Source organism: Euwallacea similis, chromosome 18 (assembly GCF_039881205.1).
Source record: "Euwallacea similis isolate ESF13 chromosome 18, ESF131.1, whole genome shotgun sequence".
Lineage (NCBI taxonomy): Eukaryota > Metazoa > Arthropoda > Insecta > Coleoptera > Curculionidae > Euwallacea > Euwallacea similis.
This window is the reverse complement of record NC_089626.1, coordinates 419,238-441,798: the sequence shown is the minus strand read 5'-3', so window position 1 is coordinate 441,798 and position 22,561 is coordinate 419,238. Positions and strand designations below refer to the sequence as shown.

The window sequence follows — 22,561 nt, the reverse complement described above, 5'->3', positions numbered from 1 at the left end:
CAAATTGAATTTAAATTTTGGGACTTGAGGGCCCTGCCGAGGAAAGCTTACTGTGTATATTGTCGGGGTTGTCTAAAGGTTTCGAACTGCCCCAAATAACAGCAAACGTGGCAGTTATGTTCGGTGCCCTTGAGGAATAAGAAAACTCCATGGAGTCACAATATATGGTATCCCCTAGCAGCTGGGCATTCACGCTAGTGACTCTTCCTTCGATGTTAAACTGGCAGACGAACCTGGTCTGCACAATGAATTGTCCAATTATATGGACCTTTACTTTAATCGCTTTCTTGATGCCAGAAGCGACGAGAATTTCCGGACTGTTGCCTACAGTGGAGTTGATGGTAGGGCAGAAGGCTGGCCCTGACCTGTAGCTCGGGCCAGCTCTCTGAAAGATTCAAGGGAACTTATAATTCTGAAAGTCCACGAGAGTTAGGAATACTCACACTAACACCAGTAACCAAAATATCATTGCGGCAATTTTCGGCAGTGTCATGGGTACATCTATGACCATCTACGCACCAATCACAGGGGAAGGAAGACGAAACGCATTGAGTACAGGAACTATAAGTATTGCAATCGAAAAATGTAAAATTTGTTGCTACGAAGTCTGGCCCTGAAGTCATTCTCACTGAAAGCTTTGCGGTAAAGTGATCTGAAAATTAGAAATTGGAAGATATATGGAGAGTCACCATTTCTCTAGTTAGGCCAGATGTGCCTCTCAAGTCGGCTCAAAAATTACTTATTACATTAAAATCTAAGGAGTGCCGCCCGTTTATCACTGCAAAGCAGCCCAAGATTCTGCACCTCTTTTCAAGCAGTGCCCAGTTTGATCCGGGTACCGCTTGACAAGGCGTTTGAGCACTGATGCTTCATGAGCATTCAAAAGCGACGTTATTTTAGACCTGAAGCTAAAACAAATGTTTTTGTGAATATTTAACGCTTACGTTGGCCTGAAGGTATTGATGGCAACAAATCCGTTCTCGGAGTAGTACAATTCACCCCTGAACCCTTTCTTGTTGCGTTGGTAACTAAGGTTTTATCTAAGGCAGTGAAGGCGCAAAGAAAATGCCCACTGAGGCTTGGTAAATTGTCTATTACCAGGTCCAACTGGAAAATGGAAAGGTTGTTATGAAATCTTGCCAGTTTCTCAACAAAAAATAGTTACTGTTCTCGCTGTAGTCCTTTGTAGTTGATTGGGAATCACAGATGTAATGGTGGTGCATCGACCGCTCTTGTAACTTATCCAGTAGAGGGGATCTTTCGCAGCATCTTGGCAATCAGATCTAAGGCTACATCTGGAACAACAAATAACAAACATGTAGTAATTCCTTAGAAAAAGCTGTAAATAAAGGAATATTTTGCGTAATTGCATCTCAATAGTAAAAGCTGACCTCAAGGAACTTGCACATGTTAAAAGGCCAATCTTAGTAGACGCTTTTACGATACATCATGCTCTTTCACATAGTGGAATAGGAACAGTCTAGTTTTATGTTCCTAATATTAAACCTCCAAGAAAGGTTCATCGCATGTCGGAAGGGTTCAAGTTCTCAAGGAGGTCACGCATAAAAGGAATTTCTCTTCGCTTTTAATTGAGTTAACAGTGAAAAACGGGATGAATACTGTAGAAAGACACAAAATGTTATCGGCTACCACTGCGTTATTGTAAATCCAAGGAAAGTGGCGGATAGGAACTTCCTTTGTTCGCACACCGAAAAGTTACCTTAAAAAGAAAAAATCCAAGCAGCAACTCTCCACACTATAGAACAAAGTTTTGAGGTTTAACTGCAGAATACTGAGAGATATATTTTCTGTGTACAGACTCCTTTAACATATTTGTTGTTACAGCCTTATCGGGCAACAAAATTGTATTAGACGTCCATTAACGGACAGTATCAGTCGCACGAGGGGGCGAGGTAGAGCGACGCCCCAGAGCGGCAGACCAGGAAGAGCGGCGGATTTTCCTGATCGGCGATTTTTCTTGGGGGCAGGGGGGCGGTGATTAAAAATTTCGCCGAGGGCGCCAAACTTGCTAAGGCCGGCCCTGTTAATGGAGATAAGTGCTTCAACCCTACGGTCATGTCGCAATATTTCAGGCAAAAAATCATATTCTTGCCACCGCCAAGGCATTTTTCAGGGCGATACAATCAAGACGGAACAGAGTTTTATATTTGAATTTCATTGTTTTTATCAGCAGGTAGATTAAAAATAGCCGTCCCATGTATCTTTTTTGCATTGGGAATGCCGTTATTTCACGCAAAAAATTATATTCTTGCCACTACTAAGGCATTTTTCAGGGCGATGCGATGAAGACTGGAGAAATTGAAGATACATATAATTAAAGATATTAAAGACATTAAAGACAGAAATTTCTGCTAAAAGATATATCGTTAAATTCCGAGATATTTTAGCGATACATTGTTGTTGTCTTTGTGTATCTTGTTTGCGGTTTCATGTTTGAAAAAGCGATAGTTACTTATGTATATTTTGCTAACGTATTTATAGAATGTGATATCGCGTTTTTAAAAAAGTCGAGTTTTTATTTTAATTTTGGCTGTTGTTATACAGGTAATATGAGACTGTCTGCGAACACCGGGAAAATTAAACCAACCTCAATATCTCATAAAATTAGACAGTAAACTTGTTTTCTCCACAGTTCCCAAGTGTTATTTGATTTCCTTTTTTCCATGTTCACCTGTTTATAATCCTGCAAATACCCAATTAAAACGGGATTTTCTGTTAAGCAGTTTCTTACAAACTGAAAAATATAGTGCCAAAAAAAGTACATGTACGATAGACAAGAATCCAGAAAAATCGAACTTTGTTCTGTCTTTAGGCAGGACATTTTGCGCGAATAATAGAGAAGATTGAAAGAACGAAAACTGATGTTGAAAATTAATGAAATTCTGAAAATTTGGAATATCTGCAAATTTATCATTGCGCATGACTACTAATTTTGAAAAACACGCGTTGGTGGAAATGCGTCTTAAAGACCTTTCCTCTGGAGGTTAATTTTCCACAACTTACTATCACACAGACGGTAATTGCAAAGGAAAACAGGATGACCCAATCAAGACGTTTTATTTATCACCTCCACAGGCAATAAATTATCACCTCTTTCCCAGTTCAGGTGAGTTCAGGTCAGTCTCGACTAACCTTTCGAGTTTTCTTTTCCATTCCTATTATTGTTCTTCCTGAAAATGTCCAGGAATTTGATTATTTTAACTTGAAATCTTGACTTGTTAAAGTCTTCCACTTGAATTTTTAGGTTTCGTTCACGTAAAAACATGGAACGCGAATAACCCAAAGTAACCCGGGGAAAAAATTCGAAATGAATTAATCAGTGAGTTCAAAACAGCTTTTTCAAATTGTGCGGTTTCAGAAATCTGAATGAAAAATGCATTTTTTAACACTCTAAGTAACTGACTATTTTCTCCGAGGAGCTCTGATAGCTTCGGGCCAAATTCGCTTTCGGGTCAAAATTTTCAGGCGGATCAATTTTTCAAAATTACAAATCCGCATACAAATGACTCTATGGCAGGAATTTTTTGTTGTTTTGCTGTAGTGCGTGTAATAACGATTTTCCAGAAAAACTAAAGTCCCTTAATAAGGGCAGCAATACCGAGTAATATGCTTATTTTTGTCAGCACATCCATTACGTGTCCTTAAAAGCTGCATTCTTTCCATGCGTGCCTTACAACTCTTTCCGCAAAACAAACTGCCTGACAACTGTTTTAAGAGTTTGAGTTATGTCTCGTATTTGTGCCGCTGGCAAAGGAACTTTTTAAATTAAATTTGGTGTCAAATAATCCAGTTAAAAGTTTTCCGGCTTGAAAGGAGGCTTTTTAAATCCTAATAAATATCGTCCAAAATGAGAATCAATAACCAGGATAGATATTAAAGAGCTTCCACCTTTACAAAAGCCTGTTTACTTGCTACGAACCCGGTTCCACTTAAACTGGGAAATTATTGCCCGTGCGATAAAATGAAAATTTGCTCCTCCAGGGTCGGATCTAAAACGGATTAAAGAGGGGTCGAATGATGCGAAGTCAACAATAAACAATAACCCAATCAATACCATCGGACTTATCAGAAAACGAAACACGCAATTTCTATTATTTACGATTTCAGTTTTATTGGCTCCTTTGAAAGAGCGAGACTTACTTGTTTTCTAAAGAACACCATCCGCAGTAGGGGTCTTTTACGCCCAAGCAATCCATGCAGTTCCTGTAGACCGCGCACTCTTGCACTTTTACTTTGGAAACCTGAAACGAGAAAAAATTATTTAAATTCCCCGCATTTGCTAGACAGTTAATACGTTATAGAGTTATAGAGCCAGTCCTACATTGGCTTATTTTCCAGTCAGAAAAGGGAAATATTACGTTGCTCTTGTGGCACGCTCTGGGTTATAAAGAATGATATCCTTCTATTGTATGTGGAACAGAACTAACATAATACACATGCATTATTTGAAAATTAAAATGAAAAATGGTGAAGAAAGCGAATTTGAAGAACTTCATGAATAATTCAGGTTTGGATTCATATAATTTCAGCTAAGCACCATTTCAAGTCGGCGTAAGTATGAAAGTTGTAAGGACAGGAACTAGGAAATCGGGGCATACAACTTCCGAATTAAATGAGAGTTTGTTGAATATACCACCTGTTTCTTATGAAACGGTCTCATGTTATTCGTATGAAACAATTACCGACTTTTCCGAAATATTCCCTTTAAAGTGGTGTTCATAATATGTCGGATTAGATCATTATTATCCGTGCATTAACTCATACCCCTCTACATTTTTCCTTTAATGCTAAATAATAAATACGTACATTCATAATATTTTCCCGGAATTCGAGACATTTTTCCAATATTCCTCGTAAAAATTTAATATTTTATACGGCATTATGATAATATGTGTGTTTTTTTTACATTTTTACTGTAATCCCCGCGTTACTTAGTAGATTTCATAAAAAAGTAAACAGCAACGAGAATGTAAATTTTATGGAAATTCGGCCTGGACATCCTAAGTTAAATATTCATGTTTGTTTTCACAAAAACCTTGTAACGAAGAAGACAAAAAATTATTTCGATAATCCTGTTGACCTAAATAAGGGAGGCGGTGTTTATGAAAGTATTCTATTTATAGTCGGTGGTAGAGTACAAGAGAATGCTTCTATTCTTTCAATATTCTCGAGTAAACAGAGAACTCTGAATGACAAATCGACTTTAAGGAAACCGCCCTAGAATGCTCCTGCTTTCCATACCGTGTACACCTATCAGGGCAAAGGTCTATACGCTAACATACCCGTTTAATTCATAAAATGTCGATTTTCAATGTTAGTTCACCCTCACATTCTCCGCATATTTGAATTTCTATGGTGCATGCCCGCAGGTAATAGAAAAAGTGAATTTTCTACATTGACGTGCCCATACACTTACTGGAACGTTATGTGATCAGAAGTTGGCGTACTCGAATATTGCTCATTAAAATCATGTCTGTGCTCATGGAAAGAGTTCGTCACATGGAAATCAATCTCTATAACGATTTACGCCTATTTTTGCTGAAAAAGGGCAAATTTTAATGCTGAAGTACCCGCGCATTTACATCGAGATAAGTCTGTGCGATAACGTACCCTCACACGAATATCATTAGATTTTCTTATTATTCCGTGTACGATAAAGTAATTAACGTACACGTACATTCAATAAAAAGTAAGGGTTTAATGCGGAATTACTTTTTCCAGAAATATCAATTTCAACGCGTTCGAACTTCTCTAAAACGTAAATTCCCAGTTGAAAAATTTCAACGTGGAAGTGCCCATATATTTTCCAGAAGCTAAATTTCTGCCCTGACCAGTCAGTATGTAGAAAAAGTGAATTTTTTATATTCACGTGCGGGAAGGTACATTTTGCAACCATACATTCCTAATAAGGTATATCTCCATCGAGGAATTTCTACTAACGCACGAATGAGGGAACTTTTTACTTGCACAGGGTGCGCACATTGAGATGTTCATGTAGGAAATACCATTAATTAACTATAGGAGAAAAATTAGTAGAACTTTCTCGATTTTTTTTTTTGGAGACATGTCTAGTGGACCGACTAAAAACTCATTTTTTGAGATTCAGAGAAGATCCCTTCTATCATGAGGCCTTTAAATGGAGCCAAGACCGAAAACTAGCAGCATTGAAAATGGTGACTCCGTCACATCAACTAAATTCAGTATTGTAAGTTTTTGGCATTGGCGTGTTTTAAATGCTCCATGACGGGGTAAATTCTTGTAGCCTTAAAGGCTCCCTTCAGGGTTTAAATTAATATAAATTGAACGTCGTTCATCATACAAAGAATTCATCGATTTTTCCATGTTGTTTTTCCCCTCCTTAATTTTTCGGGGCACCTCCAGGGATTTACGGCGTCCGCATTCAACATCTCACTCACATCCACTTAAAAAAAACTTGAAAATCTCCATCACTCAACCATCAATATTCCGCAATGTAAAAGAAATGCTGAAACCAATTATCAACTGATTGGGTGCTTCCCCCTTGCAAATAATTACCTAAAGCATTGATCGGAAACTTACACTCTAAATATGGGTTCACTTCCCCTTTAGGTGTTTTTTGAAATAACAGATATTTCCTTTGACTCGGTTCTCTAACAAAAACAATCTTCAAAGTCTTCAAATATATGTGAATGTGGGTAAAATATCAAACGAAAATAATGATTCTTCTTTTTGTTTCAAAGCGTTAGACAGACAATTATTTAGGAGTTTAGCGATGCACACGAGTTGGATTTTAAACTCTGCCCGATGTTTGAAGTTGCTAAATAATTCTTGCGAATGCTTTAGAACCGTCAGGAAGTGTTTGCAGGGACTATAGGAGCACTCAATACAATGTATAATTTATTTTTAACTGCCCTGTCTAACATCGATTGAAGATCGCCTAATAGCAGATACATCATGTTAATTTGGCAGACTACGAGCTTACCTTCCTCTCAGTCACCACATACAAGTGCATGAGTTGAGAGTCAAAATATAAGTCCTGATTCACTGGAGATCCCTCCTCCACAATGATATCTCCGTATTCCAAAGCGGACGACTGCGATTCCACGACGACCTAGAAAGAAACCGACTTTAAATTGAATTGTTATAATACAAGACCAACATTTTATCACTGCGTTTTAAATGAGCCCAAAAGTGACATTAAAAAAACATTAAAGGGTTGCACTGTATACGAAATAATATAGGAATCCATGTGTAATACGTGACGTTGAGGGCTTTTTACAAATTGTTGGATGTCGGAAAACTGACAATTTTGCTATTAATGTTTACACTTTTAAAGGTTTATAAAATGGCATACAAAATTTGAAAATAAATCTCTCGTCGCTCATAGAGATATCGTCGGGAAATATGCATATTTGATTGCGCACTGCATGGTACAAGGAGTTTATCCCAGAGCCACAGCATTTGTGCGACCAAATCCGCAAACCGAAAAGGTTACCATCGCTTTTCCCTGAAATTTATATTAATTTCACTGTCTTCCGATAGCTTGACGTAACACATCTGATAATCTATTTTCTACACGAAATGCAATGGAAACAATTTTACTTTTTCGTTTACGGAGGTCGAAGTTCAGATTCAACAAGGGGCGATTCGTCGCAAATCTTCGCCTGGGGTAAATCCAGAACAAATCCACATCTCGAGATATCACACAGAGCCGACTAATTATCAAAGTATCAATTGCTTCGAGCCCCAATCGCTTCAAGCTCGACAGCGACATATCGGAGTAAACCAGTCGATCCAGCCTCGCACGCTTAAACAAAGAGATTTATACGATTTGTTCTCGCCATTCGACGTTTGTGTCCTCTTAGAAGGTGTGATGTTCTGGCATTCTCAAATTCAATATTCCATGAGGCACGTCCAGCAGATAACTTAAAAAATTCTACCCCCGGTAGTTTTAATCGGAATTATTCCGGATAACATTTCCGGAAATTCTGGATTTTGCAGACGCCTTCAGCGCATACGTACACAGGTCGGGGGTCCGTTTCTAGAGCTCAACTATGAGGATCCCGGTACCCGTAAAAGACACGAGGGCGGTTAAGTTGATAGAAAAGTCGCGGAATTCTGAGTCCGAGAGTGTGCCATTTCGAAGTTTGAAAAATTCCGATTACTTTCACAGAACGACAAGGTCAGAGGTCAGAAAAGTTGATGATGGTTGACAAAAAATCGAAACGTCGGATTTCAAATATGGCATCGACAAATGAGACGTTTTTTGCAAAAACTAGATCTTTCTACTTTTAGCGAGTCGATTTATCACGGGAACGGACTGCAAATGACCGTCCTTTTGGTCACAATCGGGCGGCCCAAAACATAATTTGTATCAAATTTACAGAACATCCGGTTTCATGATCTCGTTCCAATAGATTTCAGCTAAAATTTAAAATCCGATTATTATTTAAAGAAGCCAATGTGATTGCGTGTCACCGATTACAAGATTATGTGTAATGGTTGCTTATCTGGTATTCAGATCGACATTGGTTTTGATGTTGATGTTGATCTGTAACGTGCAATTGCGAAGAACCATTAAGGCAAGTGTGAGTCGAGGCAAAGAGGAGTTAGGTGCTTTGACAGGAACGATAGCATTTTTGGAGGGTAAAATTTGGCGTCTGGGGCACGTGGAGCATGGCTCATACAGGGTAATAAAAAATTTTGCCCTTTTACTGCCCAAAGTGTAGCCGGAGAGGCCTTTAGAAATAAGATAGTTCTTATGGGATTATGGGATTACTCTTATAATTAAACGAAGCACCAGTAGTTCTGAAAATTACGTACGGTTAAATCTCTCGAAAACTATAGCAATTGTAGCCCGAGCGGCGATTTTGTGCTTCAATTATCAAGACGAGCTTAGCAAAACTATCGTACCTTTTTCAGGTGTCCTGTGCTGGTTCCAATGAAAACCACAGTGAAATCTCCAGTGGAAGTGGCGACAACAGCAGTCAATCTGGTACCGAAAGTCAGAACCGGAATTGCAGAGACGGCCTGCTCTCCTCCGAGAGGGGTGTTGACGTCTAATCCGCAGAAGTCTTCTCCAATTGACTGTAATTTCTGGAAAGAACACATAGGAATTAATAAAATGAAAGGATTAATTGCCTCAAGTATACAAGTGTGCAAGCTAATTGATGGAGATGCTGTAAATTACCACAAGTTTCAAGTTGGAAATGGTCGATCCTTCAAATTCATATGTGTAGCACATTCATCAACCGCGTTATAACGTATCTTCAAGTTACAGTTAACAAACCATAGATCTTTCGAAGAAAAAATCCTCAATGAAAGGATGTAGGCACTTTCCTGTACGAGAAAAAAGAGGGTACAATTTCCATTATATATATCATTAAACCTTTACTGACTTGCAATATATTTCGATTTGCGAGATGTAAAATTGTACCTCGAGTCATCTTCCATCCTCCTTTTAAACTTTTTACCTGGTTAATTAATCTTTTTAAATAAAGAAAATTCTTGAGGGTATAAATGTAATGTGCCCATTTAAACACTCTCCCAGACACTTAGGTTGAAGTCCTTTTTCGACCTGGCCGAATAGGCCTGCTAGGGGCAATGCCTTTGATTGAACCTGTGGATACGTATTTTGTATAAAAACCATTTCGAAAAGAGTGTCGTGGGCACTTATTTTAAGAAACACACAGTCACAATTTGTTTCCTAAACCTGAAATAAGGAGAGTTTAAGTAAAATTAAATTACAAACCATCGCGAGGAAATTGCCCTATAAAGTTGTCTCACTAACTCTAAGAAGTTATACAGAGGAGGTGAAATTGCCTCACGGCCCTGCCCGGATTTTGAGGTCAAGATATTATTGTAGCAGGTAAGGAAACAGAGAGGAACTATTCAGATTTATTGCGAAATTCATAGAATTTGGATCATTTAATGAGACTTTGCATTGCCATCATTTATTAATTGAAGTCGAGTCTGCTCTACCTTGACAACAAATAAGAGGGAGCAATTTCATATTCACAGTTCTTTATTTTCCAGGAGCATGTAGATGACTGTTATAACATAAAAAGATATTAACATATGTGTCTGTTATTGCTTTGTTGTCTAGGAAATATCCGCTACTTTTTCTAGGACATAAACCTGAGCTCTGCTATATTATTTAAGAGATCTCTCGACTCGACTCTGTGTTTGAGCGCAGAACCACTCCCCTCCCTCCCCAATTTTATTATTATTTTTTTCGTTTAACGTGAAAGTTTAAACAAAACGTTTTTATGCATCATTTTGGTTTTTTCAAAATTTTAAGCCAGATTTTCTCTCTTAAATTAATATTTCTATACAAAAAATGCGATCAATGGCTTATAATCAAAATGAGACAGGTTTTAATTTTAATCCTTCTATACGCTCATTTTCAATCAAATTCAACAAGCACTTGATATTCGTCCACTACAGTTGGGTATTAAATTTTGTTTTAAAGTGCTTTATTGGTAAAAAAATAAGTACCAAAATAATTATTTTAATAGGATAACCCATTACATCGCATCACAGCTTACATGTCCACTAACGTATAACAAATTGCTTTGGAAACAAAAAGTAGGAAATATTTATTGAAAATAAAAGAGACTTCTCGGTCACATTTTCCATTTCTGGAAGAAGTCATCAATAATGGTCTTTTAAGCTGCACCGACGAAAATTTCCGGGAATACGAATGACCTTTACGACTCAACAAAGTAAGGCAATATGTAAAACGTAACTTTCAACTGGAAACAAGTATACGTTTCTTATGAGAGCTGGTTTAGAGAATACGCATACAAGGTGTTCCAAATTTTCTTGTCCGGACAGTAATTCTGCTAAAAATCTCCCGTCAGAGCAAACAATTGCATTTCAACTTAACGATCGATTCTGTAATTAACATAAATATACTGCAGCCGCGCAAACCACTTTTTTGAAAAATTATGAGGGTGCGTTCTTGGGGTGTGACCCCTTGTGAGATGTGAAACGAAAATCGAGGGAAACGAGTTCCAAACCTTTTAAGTGTAGACGTCTCGATGCTAGTTCCAACTTTCATCAGTTTGGGTGCACAAGTAACTCGCTTGGCTGGTTTTGTTAGAGAAACAAATTTTTCAGTATCCTTTTTCCCATTAATTCTTTCTCTCCATAATGTTTTAATTTAATTATTCGAATCCAACGCTTTTGCCTGTCCCCTCGTTTGAGCCAAATAAAACTACAAGACAATGCCAAAACAGACGCTACGTGTGACTGTACAGCACTATTAGTTGCTACGCAAAAAGGCCGGGTTTGTTTGTGGATATTTTAAGTGATTTTCTCTAGACCAAGAGGTGGGCGTTCTTGTGACTGGGATTGACCACAACCGCCTGCGGATGACCAGCAGAAAGTCGTGGCAGGTGCAGCCTGCGTTTTGTGGGGATTTTTTAAGATGGCACACCCTCCATATTTTCTCGGAATATCCGTGCCTTTGTTTGAAAACACCCAAAATCACTTTTTTAACGTTTATCATTTTCTTCTTATGAAAAAATGCCGAACATTTACAAGAATAACTAAGAACAGACACAGAATTTTAAAGCCTTCCAATTGTGCACTACGAGCTGCAACGACGATAATTTCAGGAATGACGAACGACCTTTAGGACCCAACGAAATACGGCTATACGTAAAATGTAGCTTTGAACTGAAAACAAGTAAGCGTTCCTTAAATTGCAAATTTCATTCTTCTACACATTAAAGTTTTAATTAATCTTGAATAGGCAGCGTGGTGAGTTGTAATATTCTCGTTTAAGAGTACTCCTGGAAGTATCAGGCGAGAGCTTAGAATTTAATTCAGTTTGCAAAATTCATATTTTGAAAGGGCGAAAGACTTCCACGAAAATATGCAGGTAAATCTTTCAGGCCACCCATTAGACGGTAAAAGAGAGGTGCATAAAAACTTAATTTCTAAAACTTCCACGGTGCTACATTGCCGACATATTTGCCTGATCTGATACATTAACTATTTTATCACGTTTAATTCCTTTTGATCGACTCGAAACCTGAAAAAAGTTTATTTTCACACAGCCAATTGACGACGAACTTTCACTGCTGTCGACGCGAAAAAGAAACTGAAATTGGTTCTTGCGTAAAATTAGCGTTATCCGTTAGAAGTGTTATAATTTAATCCTGTTGATTGACCTTGCCATGCTTATAGATTTATTAATAGCTAATTTACTGTAAAATTTACTATAATGCCCATTTTAGGCCAAAGCGGTTACACCTCGCATCTCTAGATCGTGTGAAACGAATTTTTAAATTGAGGTAAGAGGCTTACGGTCCTCGTGATAGTCAATACTAATTTTCTATAATCGATGGGTGGCTGGTGCAAAATTTCACTCTAAATTTTAGCCAGACGTGGAATATGCTCGCTGATTAAATTTAGGTGCCTGTGTGTCTCAGCCAGAATGTTAAAGAATATAAAGAGATGGTCTTTGGGCAGAAACATATTTTTAAATCCAAGATTTGGATCTTAGGACAATATTCCTCAGAACGGTGATTTTAACAATTTCCCTTGAATCTGGACCGAGTGGAAAATTGCAACTTGGTACGTAAAGTGAATTCCAATTACAGCGAATTCCCCCCGAAGAATTCATCTATTCGACACGCACAAGGCGAGGTTATGAAATATTTCAGGGTTCAGGTAAAGGAAACCGGACCTTTGTTTTCAGCCCGAATGATAATAAATGTCCGTCGTAATGAAACGACCACGGAATTGCTTTGATTATAGGAGAGTAATTGGAAGAACTGGACATAAAAACGAAGAACAGGAAACTGGCAAAAAGTGCTTCGAATTATACGTACTTTGCATTTTAAAAATTAACCACCTGCGATTCAATAGATACCAAAAGGAGAAAAGTCCATATTTCAACACTTCTAATTCCTGCGAACAACGAAAACGACCATACGACCGCAGCAAACGTTTTTTTTTGCATTGAAAAATGGGGACATTATTAAACTCCTGTTTTATTACATGATTTGCAATTGATATTGACTGAATGCACGTCTTGATTTTTTGCAGGAGATTGGTAGCTTAGATACGAATTAGAAGGAGACAAAATAAAACATAAAATATCCTGCTGTTAAAAAAGTTTAGATGATAGAATCAGGTAAAAATTGCATCAGTCCATCGTTAAAAAGTGTTGAGTTACTTCTACTCTAACACTAGCACGCGTGGCTCGATTTTTCAAGCTCTCAATTGCAGAAAAGCAATCTAAGTTTTTCTATTTCGATATAAATATTTTAATTTCGTTTCTTATCACGTTCTATATTTTAGAGCTGTTTAATAAATCCGAGCGAATATGCCGATGAATTTCGATCTACCTATTACCCTCGGCGACAACTAGTCCTATGAGAACATGCCATACCCGTGAGTCATGGTGATTAATATCTGAGCAAACAAACTGCGCGAGAAGTTTGGGAATTATTCGGTAATCGAAGTGTTTTGGCTATATACATAGACCCAAAGAAGGAGGAAAATCCTCTAACCGCAGAATCCTTGACGTACAGAGTTCAATTTGCCTAATATGCAATTCACTGGGGTCTACACCCATCGACTTTTCAATGGTTTGCCTGAGTTTACAAGGTCATAGTTTTTAGACCATCTTCAACGGAAGCAATCCAGGCGCTTCAGTAAACCGAATTCCGACGTCATTCCAGTCTGGCAACCAGCAATACGCAGTACTGGTGCTGGTTAACTGCGCACAAGTCTAATGTCAACCAATGAGGCCGTAGCTAGCTCAGTATTTAAGCGCGTAGTCTTCGGATTTGTTCCAGTTTCACTTGATAAGGAGAGGAGGTGCGGTACAGACAATGGATTGGAATGGAACTAACTCTTCAAACAAACGTTAAAAGTGGACTATGAGAAGGCATTGTAGTTATGATTATGTGTTAGTTTAACAATCAGTGTTTTACGTAAAAGGAAGTGTCCTGGAATCTAGTAAATCTCGAAATCGCAATAATATATTTGAGATTTAGTCAAAATGGAATTCTTGAATTTAATTTAGCTTAGTTAAATTCGAAATTTCTTAAGGTTGGATATATTCAGTTGGACGTGAATTTACCGATTTTGTTGTGTATCGCTGATCAACGATTTTCCGAAGTTACATTTGTAAATCAGAAATTGGAGTCAGATAGGTGTGTAATAATCAGGTAGGAACACATCGAACATTGAAAAATCATAAGCATATTCCATCCATGATAATTTAAAACCATCACATTTATTGGATTACTCGAAAAGATTTAAAGCCAAACTTTCTCCCCAAACGTGAAATTTCTAAAATTTATACAATTTCCTAAAATAATTCGAATTCAAGGCATTACAAGTGAAAATTCAAGGATGAGTAATTATAAGCCGCTGTAATAAAGCGAAACAGCTTCCCCGAATTTCCCCAAAACTCAAGAAAGCTATTTAATAAACGGGAAAGGAAAAAGGCTGTTTAAGGGGGATATCCCCTAGTTAAAGCCGTATGGGAGCATAGGGTGACGTGTCGTTTTCTTTTTCTAAATATTTCTAGGGAATCGTTTTCGAGTTGGATAAGGGTTGTTGAGAAAAGGAAGTAAATGCAGCACTTACAAGGCGTAAATCTATATGTTTCGAGTATTAACTGGACTGAAAATGAGGAGAAATCATAGAAAATGTCTTAGAAAGTTCCCGACAAACCGAAGACCGAATCGGCATATTTTATACAGGAACGTTTTACGGTGAGACGTGACCGAACAAAAATTACTACAATCCGAAATTTAGGGTAAACGTACTTTTTCGTGTCGCATTTAAGCGTTCTTTAACCGTCATATGTTTCTGAAGAGAGAATAGTCGTTAACTTTTTCTGCTCCATATAATGAGATGGAGCGAAATGCATGCACCCTAGGCCTGGAAAAGGTTTGAACTTTAATGATAAAAGCCACTGCCTTTTTACCTTTCTTTAAAATTCCGCACTCCCTGCAGATCTTTCAAATAAAAAATTAACGAAGACTGGAAAATAAAAAGGTACTTATTCAAACTTTCCAGTATATCCATCAATTTAAAGCTGATTTTACGCTTGAATGTTTATTCCCCACAAAAGGGGATTTCTAGAGATCGCATACATTCTTATTTACGCGAGAAAAATCTCTGATGCAGCTGGGTTTCGATTTCGTTTTCTTTACCAAGATTGAAACGTTACTTTCCTAATTTAAACTTTTTAACAGGAAAATTTGTTCAGCAATTAGTTAAATACATGAACAGCAAACCATTAATGCTGATGGTCCGGTCAAAAGTGTGGCATTCGAATTATCTCGAGAAGCAATTTTATAATGCTACCACGACTAATAGCTTTGGGATATATTCTGAATTTATTTAAAATCATTCTAATCATCAATAAATCATAAAGTCTAAAAATATTTTTTACAGCGGAGCCCGACTTCAGAAACAGTTACTGAACGTGCACCACCCATTAATTTCCTATAAACGCTTTATTGAACACCCAACATGTCTTTATATAGCTTATTATAAGCTGAATTTTCCGTTAATTCCCATGAATCATAGTTGTGATGTGATTTTTGAAATACATAAATTTTTCTTATTCTAAAGAACGGAATGGTGCGACGAGTCCTCATGTGAAATTTCCCTAAAGCGTTTCAATTTGAAGGCTGCATTATATTTTTAAACATGATTATTATGTTTTTAAACCTTGATGGAGAGCTGAACGATCGAAGAATGAATTTTTAATCAGAAGTAATACATTAATAAAAACACTAGTAGGTAGCAGCTGCTATTTTAGCCATTGTAATTATAAGGAGTTCCCGTAGAATCTCTCACCATGTAATTTCGTAAAATTACTTGTAAGTTCCTGGGGAAAATTAAAACATACCGGTGATCCAAATTGAAAATTTATGAATTCATATTTAATATTGATCACGAATTTGAAAACAGCACAAAGAAAATATAACTTGTGGGATATCTAGTGATTACCAATAAATACCAGAATCATCCCTCACAGGTCTCACTTCACATTGAAGCAACACGACTGGATAAAGTTAGTTTCCTCTGGATTACGTAGATAAACATTCGCTCAAGGAGATTCTCTGTGTGGGAGTCGATTTCTTGTACCAGGTTTCATTATCTTGCTTCCATGAGAAGGAATGACTGATGTAGGTCTAGGTTAGCTGCACAAAAGGTCCTAATCAGGCCTGTTGTCATTAATTTCCATCGCACTAAATTATTGGAACCATGAGCCGTTCATATTAGATTTAAACTTTGTTTTCAGTGGGTGTTTTGACTTGCACTGAAACTTTCAGATCTATTCTCTGAACCATACTTATCTGAGGAGGTCCAGCCTCTGAATGAGGAAGTTGATTGGGAAGAATTTTGTCAAGTCCAGTGACCCGATTTGGTTGCCTAGTGCCCCAGTCCTTCAGCTGCTGGGCAGTTATCCAGAAAATTTTCTACAGTTTCTTCGTTGCCCACATGCATAATTTTCTTTGGGATTATCACTTCATCATTTCTTTCACTCTCCATTCAGTGTTACTGTGCTTGGTGAACCAAACAGTAATCCCACCAAAAGCTTCCTATTATCGATAAATGAACATCATCAAACTCCTTTAAATCTCTTGGACGTTTTTCTGTCTTTGACAAACAAACCTCCATGATTCAAGCAATTCCCTAGGAATGTTCATGAGAGACAAAGTTTATTCCCTACCCAATAACAATGCGCATGAAAGATAAAATTCATTCTCTACGCGATAGAAATGCGCATGAGACATAAAAATTATTTATTCCTAACCCGAACTAACCATGTTTAACCGAGCATTAATCCACAAAGATGGAATGCTACACTGATTGCGAAATATTGATCGAATCCATTTGAAACGGAAAAACAAGTGTGTTGATTTGGAAGTAATTACGTAAGCAGTGAATGATGAATGTATTTTCACATAGAAATATGAAAAATTGATAAATTATTATTTTTTAACTGGCATCTGGTCCAATCTCTATTGATTTATGTCCGCAGGTCAGGTGTTGGACGAAAAAAAATCAAAAGCAGGATTTTTGGAAGAAACTTTGATCGAGATTATAATGAAACTTATTATGTCTTGAATCAGTTTATAAGACCTGACATTACTATAACGAGAACTTTAGATGCAGTTTAGGAAAGGAGTCTATAATTCATCATAGAAATGGAGTAGCCGGGAATAGTTTTCCACGGAGTCCTGTGCACGAGAGAGATTGATCGGTTCAGGAGCGATGGTCAGTGTTGGATTGGTCTCCGGTGGCTAATAAGGAAAGTAGAGGCAAAGAAATGGTGACAAGTTAACAGACTAATGTCGCAGGGCAATTTCCAGTGTAATTAGTGCATGCAGTTTTGCGTAATGGCAATATTTGCCTCTGGAGGTATTTTCGGAAATGGATTTAAAGAAACTGCGATAGTGAACAGCGCTGCGGGCTAAAGCCTGCACTGTTCGAAGAAAAATATGTTTAAGCTAGGTTTCAATTCTGATATCCCAGTTGTGATTGTACAACTAACTCTACTCTAACCTGTACTGTACTAACCTATTAATCTTGAATTACGTCAGAAATAAGGAATTGAGAAATGCGAAAGACGTTTGCAGGCTGTGTGTAGGTAGATACGCCAATAATTGAGAAAAGTTGGTTCAGTTATTACTGGGCATTTGACCGGCGCTCACAAGTGCTTCCGAAGAATCCGTGAATGCAGTTTACACCGTTTGAACCAAAGGGTTTTCTTAATTTAATCCACTTCGATCAATATCTGGAAGAATAACATCGCTTCGTGCTACTGAATATAACCTATTTCAAAGAGACGTACAACATATTATTCCTGCTTCTTACGTCTTGTTTTCATTCAATTTTCTCGAAACCACATATCTTCTAGCCCGTTATTCTTTCCTAAATAGTATCTTAATATCACTTCAAGGCATTAAATTCTCTTTGGCGTATCAAAACGTCATCAAAAGTCCCATAATTATGATTTTAGGAGCCACAGCCATTCTGGGCCATTTCTATCGCAGTATCGCAAGAAACGCTCAAAGGGCATAAGGATATTAATACAAATCTCAAGAGATGGGCAAAAACTTTAGCCAACATATTTCACTCTGGCATACTCCCTACCAACGATCTTCTTTTTGCGGAGCAATTATTTAACAGGAATTTAATACACAGCAAAGTTTTAATCGTGCTACAGGATACAAGTGCGATTATAAATCAACACCAGACTACCACCGTTTAGGAAGTTGAAAACAGCCAGAATTTATATCGAGCAAATAGCACTCAAACTAAGCTTCATATCTGGATATTAATCGGCAGCTTCTTTGTAATCCCAATCTGAGTGGCACTAGTGCAAGGGCCAGGCCAGGTCAGTGGCAAGGCACTTGGAGGCGATGACTATTGTCCCTTGTTTGATATCCAGCAGAAGATGCTTAAGAATGTTGTTACGTGAAATTGTTATTCAGGAGAAAGGGAGACAAATATTTATGTGCTGAAATTATCCCCTTTCCGCACGATCTAAACTTTGGCAAGATATATTGCTAATTGTTACAACGAAACAAGAGTTCGGCGTTCGTCACCCTCCTGATACAGCAGAACTTGTTAGTGCGAGTCTTTCTTTTCAAAGATCTAACCCCAAACCAAAAAAAAAACTTCAGGCGAGAAATTTATCCACTTGCAGGGGCGGGAAAATATCGCCCTCGTCCCCTAACTTGCCTGAATAAATCATAATTACTCCGTCAAATATTTAGTTATATGAACCCACACCAAGGAAATTTCGGAATAGGGTAGTAATACTTTGCCCTTTATTATAGTAAACTTTACCTATAAATTTTCAAAGTTCTTAAAAGGGACATTTCAAAATAATGTTGATCGGCTAAATGGACTTCGGTTTTACTTTTATTAGACTTAACGGTTTTCATTAAAATATTGCTTTTTTAATGGAAAACCTCAGGTAACCACCCACCAGGTTCGCTCCGAGTATTGCCAAAAATAAGTCTGATGAAAAAACCGAAAAGGCATTACAAATTAATCAGTTTCTGATAAATTACCTGCAGCCCCAATGCGTCCCACCCCTGCTTACCGACGATACATCGAACCGATGTTGACTGTCTGCGCATCGCTTCAAGTCCACGAACGCGCCTCTTTGTTTTTCTCGTGAAGGGGAGTCGTTGGAGGTTTATAAACTGCAAGGTGTGCAGTATTTGATTATATTTCAATATTAAATTCAAACAAATAGAGGTTTACGAAGCGTTGTGTAAATGAAATTGTTGAAGGCGGTGAAAACCCGAGAAATATAATCACTGGTTTTCCCTGTAGCAACGAAGTCAATCCAAATTTCTACGAGTTTCAAAGGTAAATTTGGTTAAAAATTTGCAGAAAATTTCTCTCACCGAATTGACACACTACAAATACAAATATTAAAACAGCGACGGTAACTGTATGTTATTAGCTTGTTTGAAGTCCTTTTTATTAATAAGGGGAAATTTGTTTAACTGAATTTATACCGGGAGTTTTATGGATTTCCAATGAACGCTCTTTTTGACAAATGGTGCATATTTAGTGTGATTTTCAACTAAATTGAAAATGCCCGAGGCAATAACAATCACAACCGAAATGCATTCTGCATTACAATCCGGGGCTTTATTTTCCACTAGTACTGATTGTTTTTCAGTGCTTTTCCTGAACAATTTTATACTGGCTAAACTTTTGTTACCTATAAAAGGTTTTCCACATTATTGAAACACAAATACAATATGCTCTGGAGAATAATTTTTAACATCAGTAGCTATCAGGGCGATTTGTATAAAATCATTTAACAGGTCTTTTTAGCAATGTTGCAAAGTCAATATAAATATGTGCGTGGTGTAAATTCGCTTTGTTAACGTATAAACAAAATGCGCCCAAAAATAAAGCTGTTTTTGCATTTTTTGTTTACCTTACTATATTATCTTACCTAACTATTACCCTTTCCAGGCTTACCCCCCTTTAGAGTTAACGGAACAAAATACGGGCAACTTTACCTGGAAGACAATTTCCATGGAAACTAAGAATTTAACCCATATTTTGGCTGTGCTTCAGGCCTCAAAGAAGGTATAACTGCTGCCAATTATCGTTCGGAATTTGCGCCACTGGCGCAACTTATTAACAATTTCAATATCATCATGGTTTAATGTGCGGCGGTACTTAATAATTGATTAATTCAAATAAAGAGAAGGCAAGTATGATACCAACACAATAGAAAATCGCATAAATCTTGAGTTGGTGCACCCACGTTATAATTCAACTTCCGTCAATTAAAGGAACATACGTCTTCCATATTGTAACGATATGTATTAGCTCATTGTGTGCTGTGATATAATATACACTGTGGCTTTATTTATCTATGGCTAGTCTAGTTGGTGTCAATTTTAACGCCGTTTTACATTATAGGTATAAATTGACAGGAAAGACCGAGATAGACCATTATCTCTACTAGTTAAAATATAATTAGGATTCAAAGAAAACAATAGAATCAGGTTAGTTCAGAAATACTTGTAGTGAAGATTAAGCAAGAGTCCATAGAAATATGCGAGCACTTTTCAATATTGAATATCAAAGGAGATTGAGCATATTGCCAGATGCACAATCTCCGACGTGAGTGACTCTTCATGACTAAATTTAATACGTGCCAACTCATGATATTTTGGGGTATTACAACGGCAAAATTGCCGTACTTTTTAGTGAATCATGAAAAACAATGCTAAGCGCCAGCAACAATCATTATTCCTTTTAGAAATCTAAAATTAAACTAAAGTCATACGTATTATACATAGCCACACCTACCATGCTAGAAGACCCATCCACTGGTCCAATTTACGATTTAACTAATTTTTCGAGTACATAAATTGCTTAAGCTCAGATTAAAGGAATTTGTGTGGTGTTATTGCGAAAGCAAGATTGTTATGGATGATATGGGACGAACCTGTCAGAAGAAGACACAGGGTGTTCCCTAACATGATATACATAGGGAAGGGAGTAATTCTTTAGATTCTTTCATAACCAAATGTTCATATAAACATAGGTCCGCAAACGCTTCCATATGTACATGATATTTAAGAGCACCCTGTAGAATGCTCTGCGTGATAGTGTGTTTTACTGGAAGACGCTGTGCTCGAAAGCCCATTTGAGAAATCTGGTCAAAAAGGCGAAGCTATCTCTCTAGGGATATAAACGCTACTGCGGTAAAAATTGAGGTATCAAATCCGAATTTTTGGACTGGCTCTACGAAATAATGTCATTATATAAGGAGTCAAAGCGTGATGCTCAAAAGGCAAGCAAAGTACAGCAAGGAGCAAACTAAGCAACGTGCAAATCCTTTTCTGTTTTGCCATAAGACCTGCTTTTAGTGCACCCTCACCATGGCTATGGAGCGAATTCTCGGACCCATACTCCTTCAGATATTATTGGAGAGAGAGTCCACATACAGGCTCCAGTCAGGGGACGAGTGGGTGCAATTTTAGTGGAATCATTCGAGTTACAGCCCTTTCTGACTGCATTAAATTAAAAGGCCGAAACGTATGTTTCTAACAACAATAAACACAAGTTGTGCTCCTATCGTGACGAAATGACTAATTCCACGTCATAACAATTTGCATTTCTTGATTCAATTGCAAGGGACGTCTATAAATACTTAATGGTGTTGATGCAAGAAAATTTTATTGTTTATGTACATAACGAAAGCAGATCTATTATTTGATTAATGCATCGAAATGATCTGTCATCGACATTTCAAGAACTATCGTTGCAATGGAGGAATTTCCCCAATTGTACATATTTCCTTTAACACCAAACGTAGAAAATTTCGCAATAATAGGCAATTGCTGAAACAATTTTAATTGTTCTTATTAGATTGAGAGCAGTTCAAATCGAATTCAATTATAATTTTTAATCAGTCACCGCTTGATATTTAATGGCTTCGGTCGGGTGCGACGCACCCGCAACCGCTTTACTCAGTGCGTCGGCCTTGGTACGTTCAGTCCATGCAAACGCGTACCGTGGGAACTTACCCTACCACTACGTTGTAGCAGTCGATACTCTCAATTAATTTTTTTATCAAAATGGAAATCTGGAATAACCAAGCACTGAAATACGAACATGATTTGAAATCATAGTTTACGTAACTGTAAAATAACCACCCTGAATACTATGCTATGCATAGCAATGGTAAAACTCAAACAGAGCGAAACAAACTTTCCTGTTATTTATTCGGAAGTTACCATCTATGCATATTATGAATTTGAAATGACATATTTCGTGAAAATTACCCGTATTTCTTCATTTGGATTCTATTTCTAGATGTCTGATAGAAAATTACTATTGTCAGCAGCTTTTATCAGACCGTAAATGCAGGAGACTCCAATTATTGTTTTCTATAGCGTATTTCTGGAGATGAAATTCTGGAAAACTTCATGTGAATATGTCTTCAAATGTGTCTTTAATTAGATACTGGGCGAAGCAATGCGAGTGGCACTCGCTTTCATGGATTTCTTCGCTTCTTGGT

General features: G+C 37.4%; 1 protein-coding gene across 3 annotated transcripts in view; it reads right to left on the bottom strand.

Annotated features, from left to right (window-relative positions):
- The window catches only part of PlexA (plexin A), a 119,588-nt gene that overhangs the window by 10,117 nt on the left and 86,910 nt on the right, over positions 1 to 22,561 (bottom strand). For all 3 annotated transcript variants that reach the window (XM_066399088.1, XM_066399091.1, XM_066399089.1), the window contains exons 3-9: positions 8,914 to 9,096; positions 6,983 to 7,111; positions 4,162 to 4,262; positions 1,166 to 1,295; positions 945 to 1,107; positions 444 to 652; positions 52 to 385 (exon numbers count right to left, since the gene is read on the bottom strand). In XM_066399088.1, coding sequence (XP_066255185.1) covers positions 52 to 385; positions 444 to 652; positions 945 to 1,107; positions 1,166 to 1,295; positions 4,162 to 4,262; positions 6,983 to 7,111; positions 8,914 to 9,096 — 1,249 coding nt within the window. The remainder of the gene's footprint in view (positions 1 to 51; positions 386 to 443; positions 653 to 944; positions 1,108 to 1,165; positions 1,296 to 4,161; positions 4,263 to 6,982; positions 7,112 to 8,913; positions 9,097 to 22,561) is intronic.